This window comes from Andrographis paniculata, unplaced genomic scaffold (assembly GCF_009805555.1).
Source record: "Andrographis paniculata isolate CXL003 unplaced genomic scaffold, ASM980555v1 Contig46END, whole genome shotgun sequence".
Lineage (NCBI taxonomy): Eukaryota > Viridiplantae > Streptophyta > Magnoliopsida > Lamiales > Acanthaceae > Andrographis > Andrographis paniculata.
In genome coordinates this window covers 371,104-390,322 of record NW_026137580.1, presented here as the reverse complement: position 1 = coordinate 390,322, position 19,219 = coordinate 371,104, and the positions used below count along the sequence as shown (strand labels likewise).

The following is a 19,219-nucleotide window of genomic DNA, read 5'->3' as shown; positions in this document are numbered from 1 at the left end:
TTTATTATATATTTGTCTTTTTTCCTCCACAATAAAAGTGAATTTATGAAAAAACACATGACAATACATAACCCATGAGCATTACATATATAATAAAATTAATAATTGACCATAATAATATGCCTAAAATTTGCAATATTTTCTACATAATCAATACATATTCAGATTTCTTGAATATTTTTTTAAGCAATTGAAATTCACTGTTCCTTGTCTTTGTTCCTAATCTGCATAAAAATAAATAAATAAATAAAATGCACGGCATAAAAACTAAATAAATAAACAAAGGGATAAATTTAAATTATCACTTTCTTTACCCTAAAAATACATAATAAAACACATAACAGCTAACATATATTAAGAAGCTATTACTACAAAATATAGGAATATCTGCTTATGATATAAATATATATAGTTAATACCATATTTTTTAATATAAATAAATTGTGTGTAACATATTGAATTAAAAATAAATATATCATGTGCTTTTTTATTAAAAGAAAAATAGATGATAATATATGTATATTAAAAGTATGGAAAAACACAACCAAACAAAATTTTCATGCTGAAATTTATGTATAGCTCTAAATTTGAATATATATGTAGAGAAAGAATGTTCATCCAAACATATTTTGATATGCTTTTCTATTATATTGTAAATATATATATATATATATCTAATATATATTATATCTATTCATAAAAAAAATAAATAATTCAAGTTCAATAAATATATGTTATTTTTTATTGTTTTCACAAAAAATATAAACTTTTCGTTGATAAATAACTCTTAGGCATTAATTTGTACATTTGAATGTTACATTTATCTACAAATATGTTATAATTATTTACAAACTCAAATTATATATATATACATATATAAATCTTTAATTTCATTAACTTCACGCGTATACTTTCTAAAATAATTTTATTTATATTACAATCAATTAATATAATATTATATTAATTAAGATATGTATTCGGCTCAAATGAATATATATTTTGTGGATGGACATAATCTTATTTTTATATTATCAATAAAATTTATATTTAACATAAAAATATATTTTAAATTAAAAATATTATACAAACATACTCGTACCTTTTTCGTGATCTCCTTTTGGTACCGATATCCCTGAAATATATTTAAAAATACAATTAATTAAAGGTTCATTTATTATTATTTTTTTAAGTCAATTAAATGTGCCGATATTTTACTTTCTAATAATAATCAAACTAAAAAGATTGAGTTGACAATGTGTTGTTTTTTTTAGTTATTTTTGAAATAATAAAAATTTGAATTAAAGTAAATAGGAGAAAAATATTAAAATAGATTTTTTTTTTTTTTAAAATATAATATTGATACTTAGATGTTATACTTTCTATATTATATCATACTGAATCATATTGATTTTCCCTATATTGAAAATTGTAGTATAATTTTTTTTTCTATTGATACTTTATTTATTTTTACTATCATATCAATTTTTATTTTTTATTTTAATAAATCGTTATATAAAAAATCAACGATCATTGACATACCTTATCAGTGCCGTAAATATAGTCACAATAAGTGAAAATGGAGGCGAAGTTGCTCTGGCAACTCCGGCCGACAAAGTGGTGATAGTCGTGGAAGTCGGCGCCGCCGTAAAAGGGGACGAGCTTTAAGGGGTTCCACGGGAAGTCGTAACCGCTATGGGTGTCGATGGCCTCCATTTGGCGAAGGATCATCCACAACCAGAAAGTAATCATATGGCCAGGGGCGATCGCCGGCCCGACAAAGGAGGCGAGGCCGAGAACGATAATCTCGCACCAATGCGCGTACGGCGCCGCCAACCCCATCGGGGCGGTGTACTCGTGGTGTAGGTAGTGGACGTGGTCGAACCCCCACTTAGTGTGGAGCATCCGGTGCAACCAATAGTTGGCGTAGTCCTCAGCTAAAAAGTACACCGCCAGCTGCGCCGCCATCTCTGCCGCCGTGGGTAGCGGTAAGCTTGTTCGGATTCCAATCATCTACCATAATATATATGTATTTAAAATTTATTTGTTACTTTCTTCGCCGTGTAAAAATAAATTCATTTGGTTTGTGTACGAATTTTAATGTAATGTACTTTTTGTTAGGAAAAATAGAAATTTTGGTTAAAAATAATAAAATGGCCTATTTTTTATGACTGATAAATAAGATACGTAAAAGTACTTTTTTGTTTATTACAGATGAAGTATAATGCATACACTGTAGTTACAAAAATCATGTATTTTCTCTATAAATGCTAATTGCTAAATATGTCATTAAAGATCATTAGCTATGATTGCAGCTGAATCTAATAGTTTGCAAATTAGATTTGACAAGATAAGTTACGCTAAATGAACTATATATGAAAGACAAAACTTTAAAGCATCGGATTTAAATTATGACTTCAAAATTACGAGTTCATGTATGGATTCAAACTATAATCTCAAAATTACGAGTTCATTTATGAATACTTGATTACAGAGGCAGATGTATGTGGGGGCAAAGGGGGCTCCAGTCCCCCTCCCCCACCCCATCCCTTTTAATTTTTAATTTTTTGTTTTTATTTTATAATATATAATATAAAAATAATAAACAAATTAAAAAAAATTGCTAAAAATTAATAGAGTATTTATGTGAAAATTTAAATTTTGAATAATAAAAAAATTTATATCATAATACTCGTTTGATGCTATAAAAATAGATATGAACAAAAAAATAATAAACAATAATTAAAAAAAAAATCTTCAAAATATTTTCAACCAAATACATAGGAAATGATATTTTTAAGAGCTATTTTTTTTAATAAATGTTTTTACTATTTATTAATTTCATATAATACAAAATTCATCCGGTAATATGCAGTTGTCACTGCATATTGATATTTTGTAAGATTTTCGAAATATGATAATTTCATTGATAAAATTATTGGATAACAAATAGATGATGATTGTTTCGAAATTTGAAAAATTAGCCCCCCTCTCATCCCGGTCTGGTTCCGCCTCTGCTTGATTACGAGTATTCTCATCATATTTCACATCTAAATTTTGCATGGTCTTGGAAAGTTGGAAAGTTATAAAACTAATACTAAGTAATGCTTAGTTTACTTTTTCCTAGTTCTATTTTTGTACTATTATTTATCAAATTTTATTATTTAAAAATATTAAACTAAAAAATATTTCATATTCAAAATACTATGCATCATCCAACCTTTACGGAATGAATAATATAATTTTATAAAAAATTGTAAAAATTAACTAAATATAAATATATTGAAAAAAAATAAAAATCAAAGCAAATAATAATATAATTTTATGTTTTCAAATTCTCAAACTTATAATTGAATCAACTCATGTGTTAATTGTTTAGAATGAATAGTAACACAACTTTGAAATTATATAATAGTAGCATTAAATATTTCTCTATTTTTTCTTATTAGTATTTATATATATAACTCAATACTTACGCATGTAACACTTCATTTGTACTCCAAAGATTCGTTCTAATTTTTTAGTTATCATCTAAAAGTATTTTTATTTTTAGTTGTCATACAAATTGAAAAATAATATTTAAACAAACACATCTTTGGTGGTGATTTCAATGACGATATAGTCAATAACTTAATAATATATTATACTATATCAAATTACACAACATTTTAAATATATATTAATGGGTGTGTTTGTTTTGGTGATTGGATTGGATTTACACGATTTATCCAATTTTTTTCTCCCAAAAATATCAAATCAAACACCTATTTTTCATTTTTTATATTATACTAAAAATAAATTTTACATTCAAAATATCACATCAACACCTATTTATATCACATCATACATCTATTCAAATTCAAAATTTTTACTATTCAAATCCCAACTCAAAATCCAAATCCCCAAACAAACGCACCCAATCGTATACTGTAAAATATGTATTATTCATCTTATTAATTTATATGATCGAGTTAAATTAACACTATACTAATTTGACTGAATCAACATAAAAATGTAAGCACATGTTCCTTTGTTTATTATAAAGGGTAAACTGTTTTTTTAGTCTCGTAACTGGACCCCTTGTCATTTTAATTTTGTAAGTGAAGTTTGTCGCAAACTAGTCCCATAAGTGAAAAATTTTCGTTGTTTTAGTCCTCCGGCGCCGGAGACGCCCACGTGGCTCGACGGAAGCCACGTGTCTGCCAGGTCAGCGACACCTGGCGGACACGTAGATTTTATTTTTTATTTTTTAAACTTTTTTTAATTGGATCAAATAAATAGAATTAAAATTAAATTAAAAATAATTTTTTAAAAAATAAAAAATAAAAAATAAAAAATAAAAATTCACGTGTCCATAAGATGTCGCTGACCTGACAGATACGTGGCCTCTGGCGAGCCACGCGGGCGTTTCCGGCGCCAGATAATTAAAACAGTGAAAAAATTTTACTTATGGGATTAGTTTGCGACATGTTCTACTTACAGAGGGTTTAGTTACGAAAAAAAAAACGTTTACCCTATTACAAATTAGTAATATAAAAGTTTATTATAAAGATAAATGGAGGATATGTTCATGGACCATTTTTCATTAATTAATTGATAAAAAGGACCACAAAAATGAAGGCTCTAGTCACTTTGCAAATTTCTCAATTTATTTACTATATAATTTGTAAGATACAATGGATGTGTTTCTTTGTTTGTAGGGATAAATTTATTTTATTTTTTAAATTAGATATTAAAAATTATGTCGATACATAAATAATATTTTGTAATGAACGTTGACTTTTCTGAATGAATATATTATACATATAATATATATATATCTTTTTTAATAATATTTTCGTCCACTAAATAAAATTATATTTTATAATTTTTATTTGTCCAAATACAATCTTTATATAAGCTTAACCACACTAAATATGGATATTTTTAGAATTACATTTATTTCCATCAATGTCAATATTTAAATATACAAATTAAAATTAATGGACAAGAAAAAAAAAAATTACACAAAAAAATACCACATTACTGTTTAGAATGACATTCAACAACCATGTTCCATTAGTTTTTTTAATTATTTCAAACAACAATAATTCATTTTCAAACATTTTTCATTACTTAAATTTCATATTAAATTAAAATAAAATAAAATAATTTATAAGATTAAAATATTAAATTATTATTATTATTTGAAATATTTACTTTATAATAAATTGACTAAATTGCACAAAATCTACTGTGATTTTTTGAAATTGTACTAAATTTCCTATACCTCTAAAACTACGTTAAACTTTCTCGTGATTTCATGAACTCTGTCTTTAACCCCTTGACAGTCTTTCTTTAACGGTATTTGACCTAAATGCGTCCAAACTGCGAATAAATTTTAGAATCTTAATTTCTAAACCCCTAAAATTATAAACATATTCATTTATATATATATATATATATTTAGCCTAAAAAAATAGTAAATATACTCAAAATTGGTTATTTTTCTCAGATTTTAAGAGTTTACTTTTACTATTTTTTGAAGTTAAGTATAAGAAAAATAAATATATTTGTAATTTTAAGGGTTTAAAAATTGAGATTCTAAAATTTATTTGCAGTTTGGACGCATTTAGGTCAAATACCGTTAAATAAGGACAACGCAGAGATTATGAAATCCCGAGGAGTTTGACTCAAGTACAGATGATTTGTAAATTTTGTGAAATTTAGCCCAATATATTTTAATGTAAAATATACTACGCAAACATTTATTTTGGTTAGAGTTTTCCCACTACGTTACACCTTCATTTTTTACTATTTTAATCGTCTCACATATTATGTCATCAAATTGTATGTTATTTCATTTAGAAAATTATTACATACTTATTTATATTTTATATTTTATAATTTAGAATTTTAATTATACTAATTATTATTTTAATTTTAATTTATATTTATTTATATTGTATCATAATTATTTTATTAATATATTTTAATTATTTATAATTATATTTCTCAATAAATTCTTGTTTTTACAGTACTCGTTATATTATCTTGGACGGATACAATATTATTTACAATTTAGAATGTGCCAAATTTTCTTTGCATTTTTTTTTTTTTTTACTTACACATAAATTTTCTCTAATAAATACCATTTTGTGAATCTATTCTTAAACAAAAATAAATAAAAATATAGGTAAAAAAAGAACTATAACAATTATACGTTTTAAAAATTAAAGGGTAAACTGTTTTTTCAGTCCCGTAATTTGACTTATTTATATTTTAGTCCCGTAAGTGGAGTCTGTCGCAAACTAGTCTAATAAGTGAAAAATTTTCGTTGTTTTAATCCTCTGGCGCCGGAGACGCCCCCGTGGCTCGCCGGAAGCCAAGTGTCCTGCCAGGTCAGCGACACCTGACGCACATGTGGATTTTATTTTATTTTTTATTTTTTTTAATTTTTAAATTTTTTTAATTGGACCAAATAAATAAATTTAAAAAAAAATAAAAAAACAAAATAAAATTCACGTGTCCGTCAGGTGTCGCTGACTTGGCTGACATGTGGCCTCCGGCGAGCCACGCGGGCATCTCCGGCGCCGGAGGACTAAAACAGCGAAAAAAACTTCATTTATGGAACTAGTTTGCTACAAGTTCTACTTATAAAAAGGTCCAGTTACGGGACAAAAAAATAGTTTACCCAAAATTAAGCTATACCAAAACAAAAAATAGCAATTAAATTGAAGCCGAAGTGAAATTAAAGTAAACTCATAGTCAATATAATTTTAATATTTCGACACATGTGGTAATACGACCTCTTAACATCAACTTGGAATATGTGCAATTTCAACGATACTATATTAGATAGCGTATAATAAGTATCGATAAATAACAAAATATATAACTAATGCGTGATTCAAATTAATGGATCAAAAACATCAAAAGACCATTTATTGCACTATTAAAACTATTCTTCTCTTAATATATATACATACATATATATTTATATTACATTTTTTTATAGCATATATATTTTTTAAAAATTTAAATTTTTAAGTAAAATAGTTATTCATCATCACCCGGAACTTATTTTCTTTATTCAATTTATATTATTTTCAAAACTAAACTTAAACAAATCCTACAGGTTTACCTCACAAATTTTTGTAAACTCTTAAAACTTCAAGAAATACGTATAAAAATAATAAATGAGTAGGTATAAAACACAAAAAGATCGAAAAAAAAACTCAAAAATATGCAGTGAGATAGAAAGATAGATGGATTACCTTAACGAGAGGGTAAGAGAAGATTTGCAAAGGGACAACAGCAAACACAAAAGTGAACATAACTTTCTTATAGCACTTCACCATTTCATTTAATGTGTTGCTAACTTTGGGCTGAATCTTGAACCGGTCGATTTTCGTCGACCGTGCTAGCTCCAACGCCATGTACGGCAACGGCAATAACGAGTAGAACACGAACAAAAATATCGTGTTGTGGCAGTAGAGAAAGTAATCGAATTTTCGGGCCGAATATTCGAACCATAAGATCTCTCCATAAGTCAAGTTTCTTCCCAAGAACAATTTTGCTTCTTGAATGGTTTCAAATGGTAGCATTCTAAATATATTTTGATTATGAGGGGTGAGAAAAGATAGAATGAAATGCCAAATAATAGTAGTAGTAATATATATATATATATATATATAGTTGTGTAGGGGGAGGATATTGGGCATCCCTATGCTACAACTATTTATAGCCTAACCTAATCAATTTGGAGATTAAACTAATAATAATAAAAAAAATATAGAATTTTAAATTTTAAATTTTTTGACAAAAGATTTATTTTTGCTATTTATGATCGTCTAAATTTAAAATATTTATTTATATCTTTAGTCTATATTGATATAATACTACGTATTACAAATACTCTCAAAATTAATATTTAGTGTCCGATAAAAAAAATATATTAATTTTAATTTTTTTTATATTGATTTATCTTTAAAAAAAAAGATAGATTTTTATATATCAAAAGTACCATTAACTAATATATATATATATATAGAATACTTTTTCCGTGTACTTAGAAAGTATATATATACACACAAGTGTTTATTAGTCCATAGATTTGAATTTTGGATTTTTATTTTTAATAATTATTTGGTACAATATAAATATGTGTTGATATTATATTTTAAATATAAATTAATTTTAATATAATATAAAAATAGTATATGTATTTAATTTGATATTTTTGAGAAAAAAAATTATATGAATAGTCACAATATCTAGAAATCTACAAGAGAATACAATATAATTTAAGAATTTTAATTTCGGTATAAAATAATTTTAGATATGATATTTTTTATAAAAAGAAAAATTAGTTTAAAGCTGAAATAATACAAAAAATACCAACAAACACATCTCTTATCACTTATGCATTTACATGGAATATTGGAAAATTGGAGTTGTTTACTTATGTCTTTCTTTTTTTCTTTTTTTTTTTTCAAGAGTTTATCTTTCAATTCTTTTTAAGAATATATAAATTGGGTACTTTTGTTTTTTTAAAAAATATTTCAAATCAAAATCAAAATCAATATTATTCATTCCGCACAATTTTAAATAAAAATATATTATTGACTCTCACAAAATATTACATCAAAATATTATTTAATTAAATCATCATTTCATTTTCAATCAATTTTAAATCATAACCGAACAAAGTCCTAATATTTTAGAGAATAGCATAGTGAAATTTTCATTGTTAGTTAATAGAAATTGCTGAAATGTTTTAAGGATTGTGAATTTGTGATATTATTTGAGTGAAATATTATTTGTTATTATTTTTTAAATATTTTGTGAAATAAAATTTAAATAATATTTTGTGAGATGAAATATTATTTATTCAAATTTGTGAAAATATGATAATTTTAATTTGAAATAAAAATTAAACACTGCTTTTTCTATTGAAATAAGAGTAAATTATTTTGTTGAGAATAAAATATGTATATATAAGTATTATTTAATTCATACTCCCTCTGTCCAAAGAATAAATATACATTTACTTTGGCGCGAAATTTAAGAAATAATAGTATTTTAATTATAGTGGACAGGTAAAAGTAGTGTAATGACATATATACCTTTACTTTTTGGTATAAAATTAATGATTTGATGTAAATTAAGGGGCTGTTTGGTTCATTGACTTTTTTGGTGGGATTGAGATTTCACAGATTTATATGTGATAGGATTTATTATATTTAGGATTTGGAATCCCATATTATGTTTGGTTGGTAAAATGTGGTGGGATTTATATTTCGTGGATTTGGATTTTTTATATTCTAAAGGACTTAGTTGTCCTTTCATGAATTTTATTTATTTTGACAAATTAAACCTCTAATTCATTATTAATATAAATTGAAAAGATATCAATAATTTTATAGGATGACAATATATTCGCGTAAACTCGAGATCCGACCGAGCCCGACCTATTTATTTGAAGTTGGGTCCAATTATTTGAGTATTAGTCCTGGATCCAGATCATGATCAGAGTAATATAATAATAATATATCAATCATACATATCAAAAAATAATTTCAAATAATATAATTATATTAGAAATATTTTTGAGTTGAATGTATTAATTATTTTATTATAATAATTTTCTAATAAAATACATAAATTTTAATATTCATTGGATCCGGTACATGTATAATTTTAAATTAAAATTTAAGAATTGTAAAAAAAAAATGGATTTTTCGGATTCATCAAGTCTTACCGGGTATAGTGTAGGTCAGATCTAGTATAATCGGATCCAATTTGAATCTCGGATTTAACAATATATTTTTGGTATGAATATCAGTTCCGACAATGAATTTATTAATTTATTTAAAAAATATTGTATAATAAAAAATAATATAAATTTAATTAAGTATATAAATCAAATAATAATTAATGTTAGAATTATTTAATTTTTTATATAAATATAATACTATTATTTTTTTTATAAGAGGATATAAATGTAAAAATTAAAATTTCAAGAATGAGATTTAAAAGTAACATGGTATCCCCATTACAAAAAAAAATCCCTTATTTGTAGAATTTTAGAACCCTTTTTCAAATCTCATCATTTTAAATTCCACCTTCTTTTTCTTAACCAAACATGGATTTCATACGATTTAAAATTCAAATCCCATGGAATCCCATCAAATCCTTGAATCAAACAGCCTCTAAGAGTATTTGCAGAAAAAAATAGGGTATTTAATGAAATGATTACTTTGTAATTGAACATTTCAAAATAGAAATATATATACTTTGTAGCTGGAATGAGGGAGTATTATATATTTAAATATTATACTCTCCCCATCCGGTAATAAAAATTACATTTACTTTTATATATATATTGATTTTTAAATATTAATTATTATATCAAAATTTTGTACAAATAAAAAAAAAGCAAAAATATTTTTATTAATATATTATAATATAAATATAATAAATTATACAAATATAAAAATATTTTTAATATTAAATAAAAAACACAAAAAATAAATATAACTGTTGTTAAGGAGAGTATTAAACTATTACTTTATTTCAAAATTATGAGAAAATATATTTTTTAGATATAAAAATCTGCAAAATGATCTATTCTTAATGATTATTATCATGGAGTATTATTTATGTGATTATTTAATATTGAATTATCAATTCTCAAAACAGGCCATGGTCCCATCTTTCCCATATTGAATTTTTTTATTGATACTAATTTTTATTAATAGTATTATAAAAAAATATACTACTAATATAAATATATTAATACAATATCTATTTATGTAAACACACCATAATTTTGGGTGTCTTTATTTTGGATTTTATTTTAATTTTAAATTATTTGTTCATTTTCGATAATGTTTTTGGTAAATTATATAACACTTTCTCGTATTTTAATAAAAATACATAAAAATTCTATTGTCAAAAACTGATGTTTGATTTTTAAAAAAATAAAATTAAATTAGGTAAGTTACGTACAAATAAAAAGTATAAAATATTTTCAAATAATTTTTTTTGAATAAATAAATAATTGATTAATATTTAATTTTTTAGTTTTTTAGACAAATTGTTATATGATTTTTTTTTTAAAAAAAATACTATAAAATAAATTATTGATAAATTATTTATTTATTTTATTTAAAAAAAAAATTATTTAAGATATTTTGTATAAAACTGATCTAATTTAAATTTTTATTTAGAACCAAATATTTGAATAAAAAATATTTTGTACATTTTTACTAAAAACAGAATAGGGTAGTATACAATTTATCCTTTTAAAAATAAACACACACTCAAATCAAAACACTTATTTTTTTATTTTTTATATTATATTAAAAATCAATTTTACATTCAAAACATCACATCAATATATATTTATATCATAATATACAATTATCCAAATTAAAAAATTTTATTATTTAAATCTCAATTCAAAATCCAAACCTCCCAACAAACACATCCTAAATTTTACCGTTAGAAAATATATAGCCAACAAACACATCCTAAATTTTACCGTTAGAAAATATATAGCTGAACGTACTGTACTAATGGTTGCCGTTACTGAGGAGGCAGTCAGTCTGCACTGCACAATTCCACTACGATTATCACCTACGAGGCCTTCAATACCATGCTCCTTTCTGCAATGGCAATCCATCCATGGAGCTCCACTCTCCCCGCCTTTAAATTCGCCTCCAAATGCAAGACGCAGAGGGAAATCGACCAAATTCACGGGAACTTAATCGCTACCGGCACCATCCACAACCCATCATTGACCTCAAAAATCATCCTTGATTTTGCCCTTTCTCAGCAAAAACCCAGTGTGGACTTCGCGAGGCACCTCTTTTTCGAATTCAATTACCGAGATGCGTTCCTGTGGAATGCAATCATCAGGTCGTATTCGCACGGAGAAGAGCCGGAGAATGCGTTCCAGGTGTTGGTTTTGATGCTCGTGAGAGGTATTTTGGTCGATGAGTATTCAATATCGCTAGTTTTGAAATCGTGCTCGCGGTTGAGGCTTTTGAGTGAAGGAATGCAGATTCATGGATTGCTGTTGAAATTAGGGTTCGGATTCGATGTGTTCTTGCAGAATTGCTTGATATGTTTGTACACAAAATGCGGGTGCGTTCGATTTGCACGGCAGATGTTTGATAGAATGTCTAGAAAGGATTCGTTTAGTTACAATCTGATGATCGATGGCTATGTTAAATTCGGTTTGGTTAATTTAGCTCGTAAGGTGTTCGACCAAATGCCGCTGAGGACGAAAAATTTGGTTTCATGGAACACTATGATCAATGGCTACTTGAAATTGGACAGTGCCTTTGAATGTGCCATCAAACTGTTCGATGAAATGCCTGAAAGGGATTTAGTTTCTTGGAATCTCATGATTGATCATTGCGCGAAGAATGGGAAGATGGAGATAGCTCGGGATTTGTTCGATCATATGTCTGAAAGGGATGTTGTTACTTGGGCTAGTATGGTTTCCGGGTACGCCAGGTCAGGAAAAATTGACATTGCGCGAGGTTTCTTCGACGCTATGCCTCGGCGGGATGTTGTTTCTTGCAACGCAATGATGGCGGGGTATGTAGCCAACGGGCGTTACCACGAGGCATTGAAGGTTTTCCACGACATGTTAGGAAGAGATGAGGTCGATTTGGATCCCGATACTGTGACTTTATTGATGGCCCTCTCGGCCGCAACTCGGTTGGGTAGCATGGAGGAAGGGATGGCGATACATCGATACATCGAAGAACACGGGTTTGTTACGAGTGGGAAACTTGGGGTCACTTTGATCGATATGTACGCAAAATGTGGAAACATCGAACGAGCAAGAGATACATTCGAAGGGGTTAGGGAGAAAAGCACTGCTCTTTGGAACGCTATGATTGGCGGATTGGCGATTCACGGGATGGGAGATTCGGCGTTTGATTTATTTCTCGAAATGCAAAGGCGTAGAGTGAAACCCGACGATATTACCTTCATCGTTGTTTTGCACGCGTGCGGGCATTCGGGGCTTGTGAAAGAAGCGCTTATTTGCTTCGAAGTTATGAAAAGGTTTCACAAAATCGACCCCAAGGTCGAACACTACGGATGCATGGTCGATGTACTCACTAGATCCGGTTTCATCGAATACGCGACTAAATTAATCGAGGAAATGCCGATTCGCCCGAACAAAGTGGTGTGGCGAACGTTGCTAAGCGCGTGCACGAATCAAGAACGGTTGAACGTTGGAGAGCCGGTCGCCAAGCATCTTATTGGAACGGGTTTTATCGATTCGAGTTCTTATATACTTTTGTCGAATATGTACGCGCAATCTGGGCTCTGGGACTATGTTAGAATGGTTAGGGAGACGATGAAACAAACGGACGTGAACAAGATTCCGGGTCGCAGTTGGATCGAACTGGGTGGCGCGGTGCACGATTTCTTTGCCGGCGGCGCGACGGTTTTCGAGCCGGAAGAAATTGGCGCGAATTCTAATGGGTTTGACGATGTTCGAGTTGATAATTATTCGATCAAAATTTGAATCAAGATTTTTAAGCTGAAGAAATTTTAGGTGATATGTATGTATCATATTGAGCTATGTGTGTATGTATAGAAAGTTTTAAATTTCAATGATTAAATACATCTATATTTAGTTGTAAATTGGTTTTATTTATTTATTTATTTATTTTATTCATAGGAATAACCCCCTACCTGGATAAAATGTTTATATATATATATATATAGTTCTAGAAATAATATAAAAATATTGTTGATTATTTATAATATGAAAATTATTTTTTCATATATTTTACATATATATATATATATGTATATAGGTGTGTGTAAAAAATTTAAATTGAATTGAATTGAATTTTCTATTACTTCATAAATTTAGTGCTTTTAATTTAATTATTAATAAATCAGTTACTTGGACTACTCAGGCCAAATTCTAATCATAAAACTCATAGTACACCAAGATATAAAAAGTGGATTTGATGGTAAGTTGAAGTTATATTTTTAAGTTAAATTAAAATTTAATATATGTTTGACTAAATAAATTTAAAATTTGAATTTATTCACCAAATAATTTTTTGTGACACGAGTTTAAATTAATATTTCTAAAAAATACTACTACAATATATATATACCTACATTAATTCAACATATTTTATATATAAACGATAGTGTTTGTTCAAAAAAAATTGTTTAGATCGATACAATTTTTTATACTTAAAATATACGTTTTAAGAGTATGTTTGGTTAACAAATTTTTTTTAAATATATTATTTTTATTCAGTAACAAATGATACCATTTTTTATTTTTATATGTTTAGTAAATTTATTTTTACTAATTTAAAATATGTTTAATAAATATAAATCAATTTAATTCAATTTATAAAATATAGAATCATTCATCATTTAACTATTCAAAAAAATTTTTATTTATATTTTAATAAATAAATATTTTTATCTACATTTAAAATTATTTATCTTTTATAATTAATTTATGTTAATCACCAATGAATAAATATATTTTTAATTTATTATATTATATATTTTATTAAAATATAATTTTAAATTATTTAAATATATTGTCTAAATATTTTATAATATATACTAATAATTATATAAAAAAATTAAAAAAAATAATATTATAATTTACTATTATTAATATTAACTAGCGTATTGAAATAAATAGGATAATATATTATTCAATATTACCAGTATTACATTCAAATTAAAAATTAAAAATTAAAAAAAATTAGGATGAAATCCGTCAAACAAACACACCTTGCAACTCCGGTGCTCCTTTTCAACCCTAATTCTTCTTCTCCGGCTTTCGTTTCGTCATTTTCTTCTGCGGCTTCGACTGAGGCTTTGTAAGTTGCTTCGGCCTCTTCGTCTCCCAATTATGTTTGTATATACATGTGTGTATGCATGCGTGTGATATGTATCCTAAAAGACCTCCAATTTTCGGAATTGTGAATTTGGACTGCTGAGTAATTTTTGGTTTGGTCATGAATTTGGTGGTGTGCTTTGGCTGAATGGCTTAGATGCAGTCGATTTGATTGCCGAAATTTTCTTAATTGGGAAGCCTTTGCCTTTCATCAAAGACGGTGTATTTATTAATGATTTCTTGATTGCAAGAAGGTATAACCGTGTAGATATATATGCTGTTACGAGGGTGTAATTGTTTGAATAATAGTGTACATCACTGGTATACAGTCTCATGGAGGTTCTAGGCTTCTAGTAGGTGAGATTTTGTCCTGGTTGTTTACTAGAATTCTACCAGCATCTGTTGTGCTCGAATCTCGACTAATTTACTTGATTCGAAAGGGAAAAATAAACAAATAAATGAATAATGGGAGCTTTCCATTTATGTTTGCCTCAGTAAGAATGAAGAAATGGTGAGTTGTGAAGATTCTTCTTAAATTTCTGAGTCTGGAATGATGTTAGAATGCTAAAGTCACAGCATGATGCTTTTTGGCAATTCTCTTACTTTTTGCATGCTCACAGTCATTAGTGATTTGGTAGTATGTGCTTGTGAATGCACATGATTATATTAGTAGATGTAAGAGTTCATTGTTTTGCCAAAAACCTTTGAATTTGATTCATATAATGTTGTACAATTTTCATCTGAATATTCTTAATTGTTGGATTGTTGAGGATAGTAATTTCAAGTGATATACTTTTTTCAGAAACCCACCTAGTCTTCTTCCAATTAAGAAATTCTTTTACCAATGTTGTTTTCTGCTGCAATGTTGAGGTTAGCCTGACTATTTTATCTGTATTCTTGGTCTATTGCTAGTTACTGCATGTTTATTTCATGTTTGGTCCATCTAGTTGCAACTTTTAATTAATTTTTCTTTAATGTTCAAGAATATATTGAGTATTTCATCCTGCTACAAATAATCAAAACAGAGGGAGCCTTTGGAAATCACCTAAAACAGTATATGTGGACGTCAACGAATTGTGTTGGATTGCGAATTCTACGCAGTGTTTCTGCTCCACCTGGAATTGTTGATACTTGTTCGCTGTGGAATTCTAGATCTCGAAGATCCAGAGTCATGGATAGTTCACGCAACCGCTCAGCGGGAAGCTCACAACCCGCACCCCAAGCTCATACTTATCGAAGGTTACTTGTTTCCATTGGTTTTTATTCTTTTCCAAGTTTTCTTTTGTGTTATGGTTTGATAATTGCAAGGATAGGACATTTTTGTTAGGAATGTTCTCGCTGTTAATACTAAAGGTTTTATTTGTTATTTTTTGTATGAGTGTATAATTAAATGTATATTTGTAATATGTCACAGCTTGGGCAGCCGAGAGAATGAAATAGATGCTAAAGATAATAAACAGCGATCAAGAGGACGTGGTGGTGGTCGTTCCGGCTCTATGAAAAATGATAAGATTGATGCTCTTGGCAGACTATTGTATGCAGTTTACATTTGATTTTTCATCAAGTGTGAAATTTTATTTACTCCTACTTATATTATTATTATTGTTGTTGTTTTCTAATTCTTCTGAAGTAATGGTTATGTTTACATCCATCGAAAAGAAGTAGGAAATGTTAGAAAGTGTTGCACAATAAAGCTTGCACCATAAAGTATGCTAAGAATAGATCGGTTGTGACACATGATGGCCATTCTGGCTGGTTAATAACTTGGATTGGATTGTGTGGATGGATGTGGGATGGCATACCCATGTTAATAGTGAAGGCTAATATAAGTTGCAGCAATGTTTATTAATGTGCCATTTTATATCTATTCCCTCGTTAATTTTACGTGCCGCATCTATCATTAGATTAGCATAGATTTTCTATGAAAATTCAGACCATGAGTACTTGTTCTTATTTTTCGTTTTGACAAATATTTCAGAACACGCATCCTGCGTCACATGGCTTCGGAGTTGAAACTGGATATGAGGAGGGATGGATATGTGAAAGTCCAAGATCTGCTGCAGATCAATATGAAAACTTATGCTAATTTTCCATTACGATCGCACACAATAGATGATGTTATAGAGGTCTGATTCTCTATGCTCTCATGCCTTCATGCCTTCATGAATTTCGAAGTTTATGCTAACAGGATTGTGATTCCACAGTAACATTATTGGTTACTGATAATATTGTGCCATTGAATTTAGATTAAGTTGGAACCTTTTGGGGTGGAATCTAGCTTGTTTTTCTCTGGGCTGAGAAATCTTTTGGCTTTAGATTAATATTGTTTACGTACGGAACATTTCATTCTTATGAGTTTTTATTATCAAGTAACACACCTTCCTACATGTGTCGTCACATTCCTTGACTACTTTTGCACATGTTTCTTCAACTGAGCTGTGCTCGTATAGAATGCCTAAGAAAATGTGTTTCGATTTTTTGTTTTGTAGGCGGTAGGAAAGGATAACAAACAGCGGTTTAGTCTACTGGAAGAAAATGGGGAGCTTTGGATACGTGCGAACCAAGGTCACACTATTAAGGTAAACATACCCACTGGAATATTCTTAACTGATTTCAAATCTGTTAGTTAAATCTCTGGCAGGAACCGCTATTTAAAGTATCATACTATTGCTTGGATTTTCATTTTTCCCTCCTGTTGACATATTGTTTATGTTATCCTTTAACTGTTAGTAAGAATTGAAATTAGTAATCGACTCCAGCAGAATGCAGAACAAAGAGAACTCAACTATCTCCACAATACGAACAGTTACTTTTCGTCATCTAAATTATTCGACTTATGCTGTCATTGGCTATTTTCTTTCTGAATTTTCCCCTTATCAATAAATATGAAATATACATAGTGATAGAAAAGCAGGGAGTCGTATGTATATGTTCTCCAAACTCTTTTACCATGCCAGTTTTGATTTATTGTGTTCTTTAATGGCTTTTATATCGATAGTTTCTCACTTTCTATGCTTTAACAGACTGTCGAAACAGAAAGCTTGCTGAAACCTATACTTTCACCTGAAGAAGTTCCAGGTTCGAGTTACATCAATGAATGCCGCATTTCATTCTTAAAAGAAATGTGCCGTCTTACCTTTGTGTTTGCTCTTCATATTTATTTGCAGTCTGTGTCCATGGAACCTACAAGAAGAACTTGGAATCGATTCTACAGGAGGGCCTCAAGCGCATGAAGAGGTTACACGTACATTTCTCCCACGGTTTGCCCACAGACGGAAAAGTCATTAGTGGTAAAAGATTTACATCATGTCCTGCCGAATATATTTTCATTCTTTTTTTTTTGATTCGCATACAGGCCATTACATTAGTTCTAATAATTTAAGGTGACTTTGCAGGTATGAGACGAGACGTCAATGTACTAGTCTATCTCGATGTAAAAAAGGCTCTGGAGGGTACCAAATTCTAACATTGTTATATAATATGTACGATCGCATTTGAAATGATCGAATTTTTGAGACTTGTTAACTTTTGTTCTGCTAAGATGGAATGAAGCTGTACATATCAGACAACCGTGTGATACTAACCGAGGGATTCAATGGAGTGGTGCCGGTCAAATACTTCAACAGGATAGAATCGTGGCCGCAGAGACAACCCATAGCTTTCTAATTCAGATATTACGACGCAGACTTCTTCCTGGTAGGTACGCTTTGCTTTCATTTTGTTCTTCGACTATACCTTAAAAGCAATGGCAGATAACACTACCTACATTTCATTCCATTTATGTTATTAGTGATGCAAATAATTTTGATTCGAAATCTCCCTTTTTTGGTAAATACATTGCTTGTCTATATTGTGTTGATTCTAGCTCTCTACATCGGCATCTGGCTAGCGTGCCGAGTACAGTAATGGTGTGTGTTCTTGCCTGATATCTAGGTTTAATATTCATCGGAATATCTCGTGTATTCTTCGCGGGTTCTATGATTCAAGTACTGATTGTTTTTTAGCAGCAGAATGAGCGGGTAATATAACATGTTCATCACTAGAGTGAAGGCTTTTTTAGTTTATTTATTTATTATTATGTGAATAGATTGAGTCGATGATAGAGCAATGAGATAAACCACGTCGTTTGTAAACTTGGTTCATTTCAGCTCGGTTAAACGAGTTGAGCCAAATAACATAAATAAGCTTGTTTTGTTACCGACCTCGAATGAGTCCAAACGAGTTTATTCAAATCGGACACAAATACGAACTCGAACAATAAAATTGCTTAACGAATCAGGTTCGAACAATACGAATGAACATATTTTAAAATTTTGTTCAATTTGGCTCGTT

The 19,219-nt window shown here is 28.5% G+C and overlaps 3 protein-coding genes across 7 annotated transcripts; 2 read left to right on the top strand and 1 right to left on the bottom strand.

The window, feature by feature from the left end:
• Positions 1–65: 65 nt before the first annotated feature.
• Positions 66–7,620, bottom strand: LOC127252576 (methylsterol monooxygenase 1-1-like). Its single transcript, XM_051276806.1, has 4 exons — positions 7,254–7,620; positions 1,540–2,010; positions 1,100–1,132; positions 66–224 (listed from the first exon to the last, which is right to left on the bottom strand). Exons 1-4 carry the CDS (start codon positions 7,581–7,583, stop codon positions 198–200), a joined length of 861 nt encoding a protein of 286 aa, XP_051132763.1. The 5' UTR covers positions 7,584–7,620; the 3' UTR covers positions 66–197.
• A 3,958-nt stretch (positions 7,621–11,578) lies between these two features.
• Positions 11,579–13,684, top strand: LOC127252329 (pentatricopeptide repeat-containing protein At2g45350, chloroplastic). The gene has a single exon (XM_051276468.1). The coding sequence runs from the start codon at positions 11,639–11,641 to the stop codon at positions 13,529–13,531; it is 1,893 nt and encodes a 630-aa protein (XP_051132425.1). The 5' UTR covers positions 11,579–11,638; the 3' UTR covers positions 13,532–13,684.
• Positions 13,685–14,737: 1,053 nt separating this feature from the next.
• Positions 14,738–18,873, top strand: LOC127252423 (uncharacterized). Of its 5 annotated transcripts, none has more exons than XM_051276581.1 (10): positions 14,738–14,870; positions 15,690–15,757; positions 15,913–16,126; positions 16,302–16,421; positions 16,866–17,013; positions 17,377–17,466; positions 17,911–17,965; positions 18,055–18,177; positions 18,283–18,339; positions 18,429–18,873. In XM_051276581.1, exons 3-10 carry the CDS (start codon positions 15,945–15,947, stop codon positions 18,551–18,553), a joined length of 900 nt encoding a protein of 299 aa, XP_051132538.1. In that variant the 5' UTR covers positions 14,738–14,870; positions 15,690–15,757; positions 15,913–15,944; the 3' UTR covers positions 18,554–18,873. The 5 variants fall into 5 exon arrangements, with proteins under 5 accessions (XP_051132538.1, XP_051132537.1, XP_051132536.1 ...); XM_051276580.1 differs by having other exon boundaries at positions 15,871–16,126; XM_051276579.1 differs by lacking the exon at positions 15,690–15,757.
• The last annotated feature ends 346 nt before the right edge of the window (positions 18,874–19,219 follow it).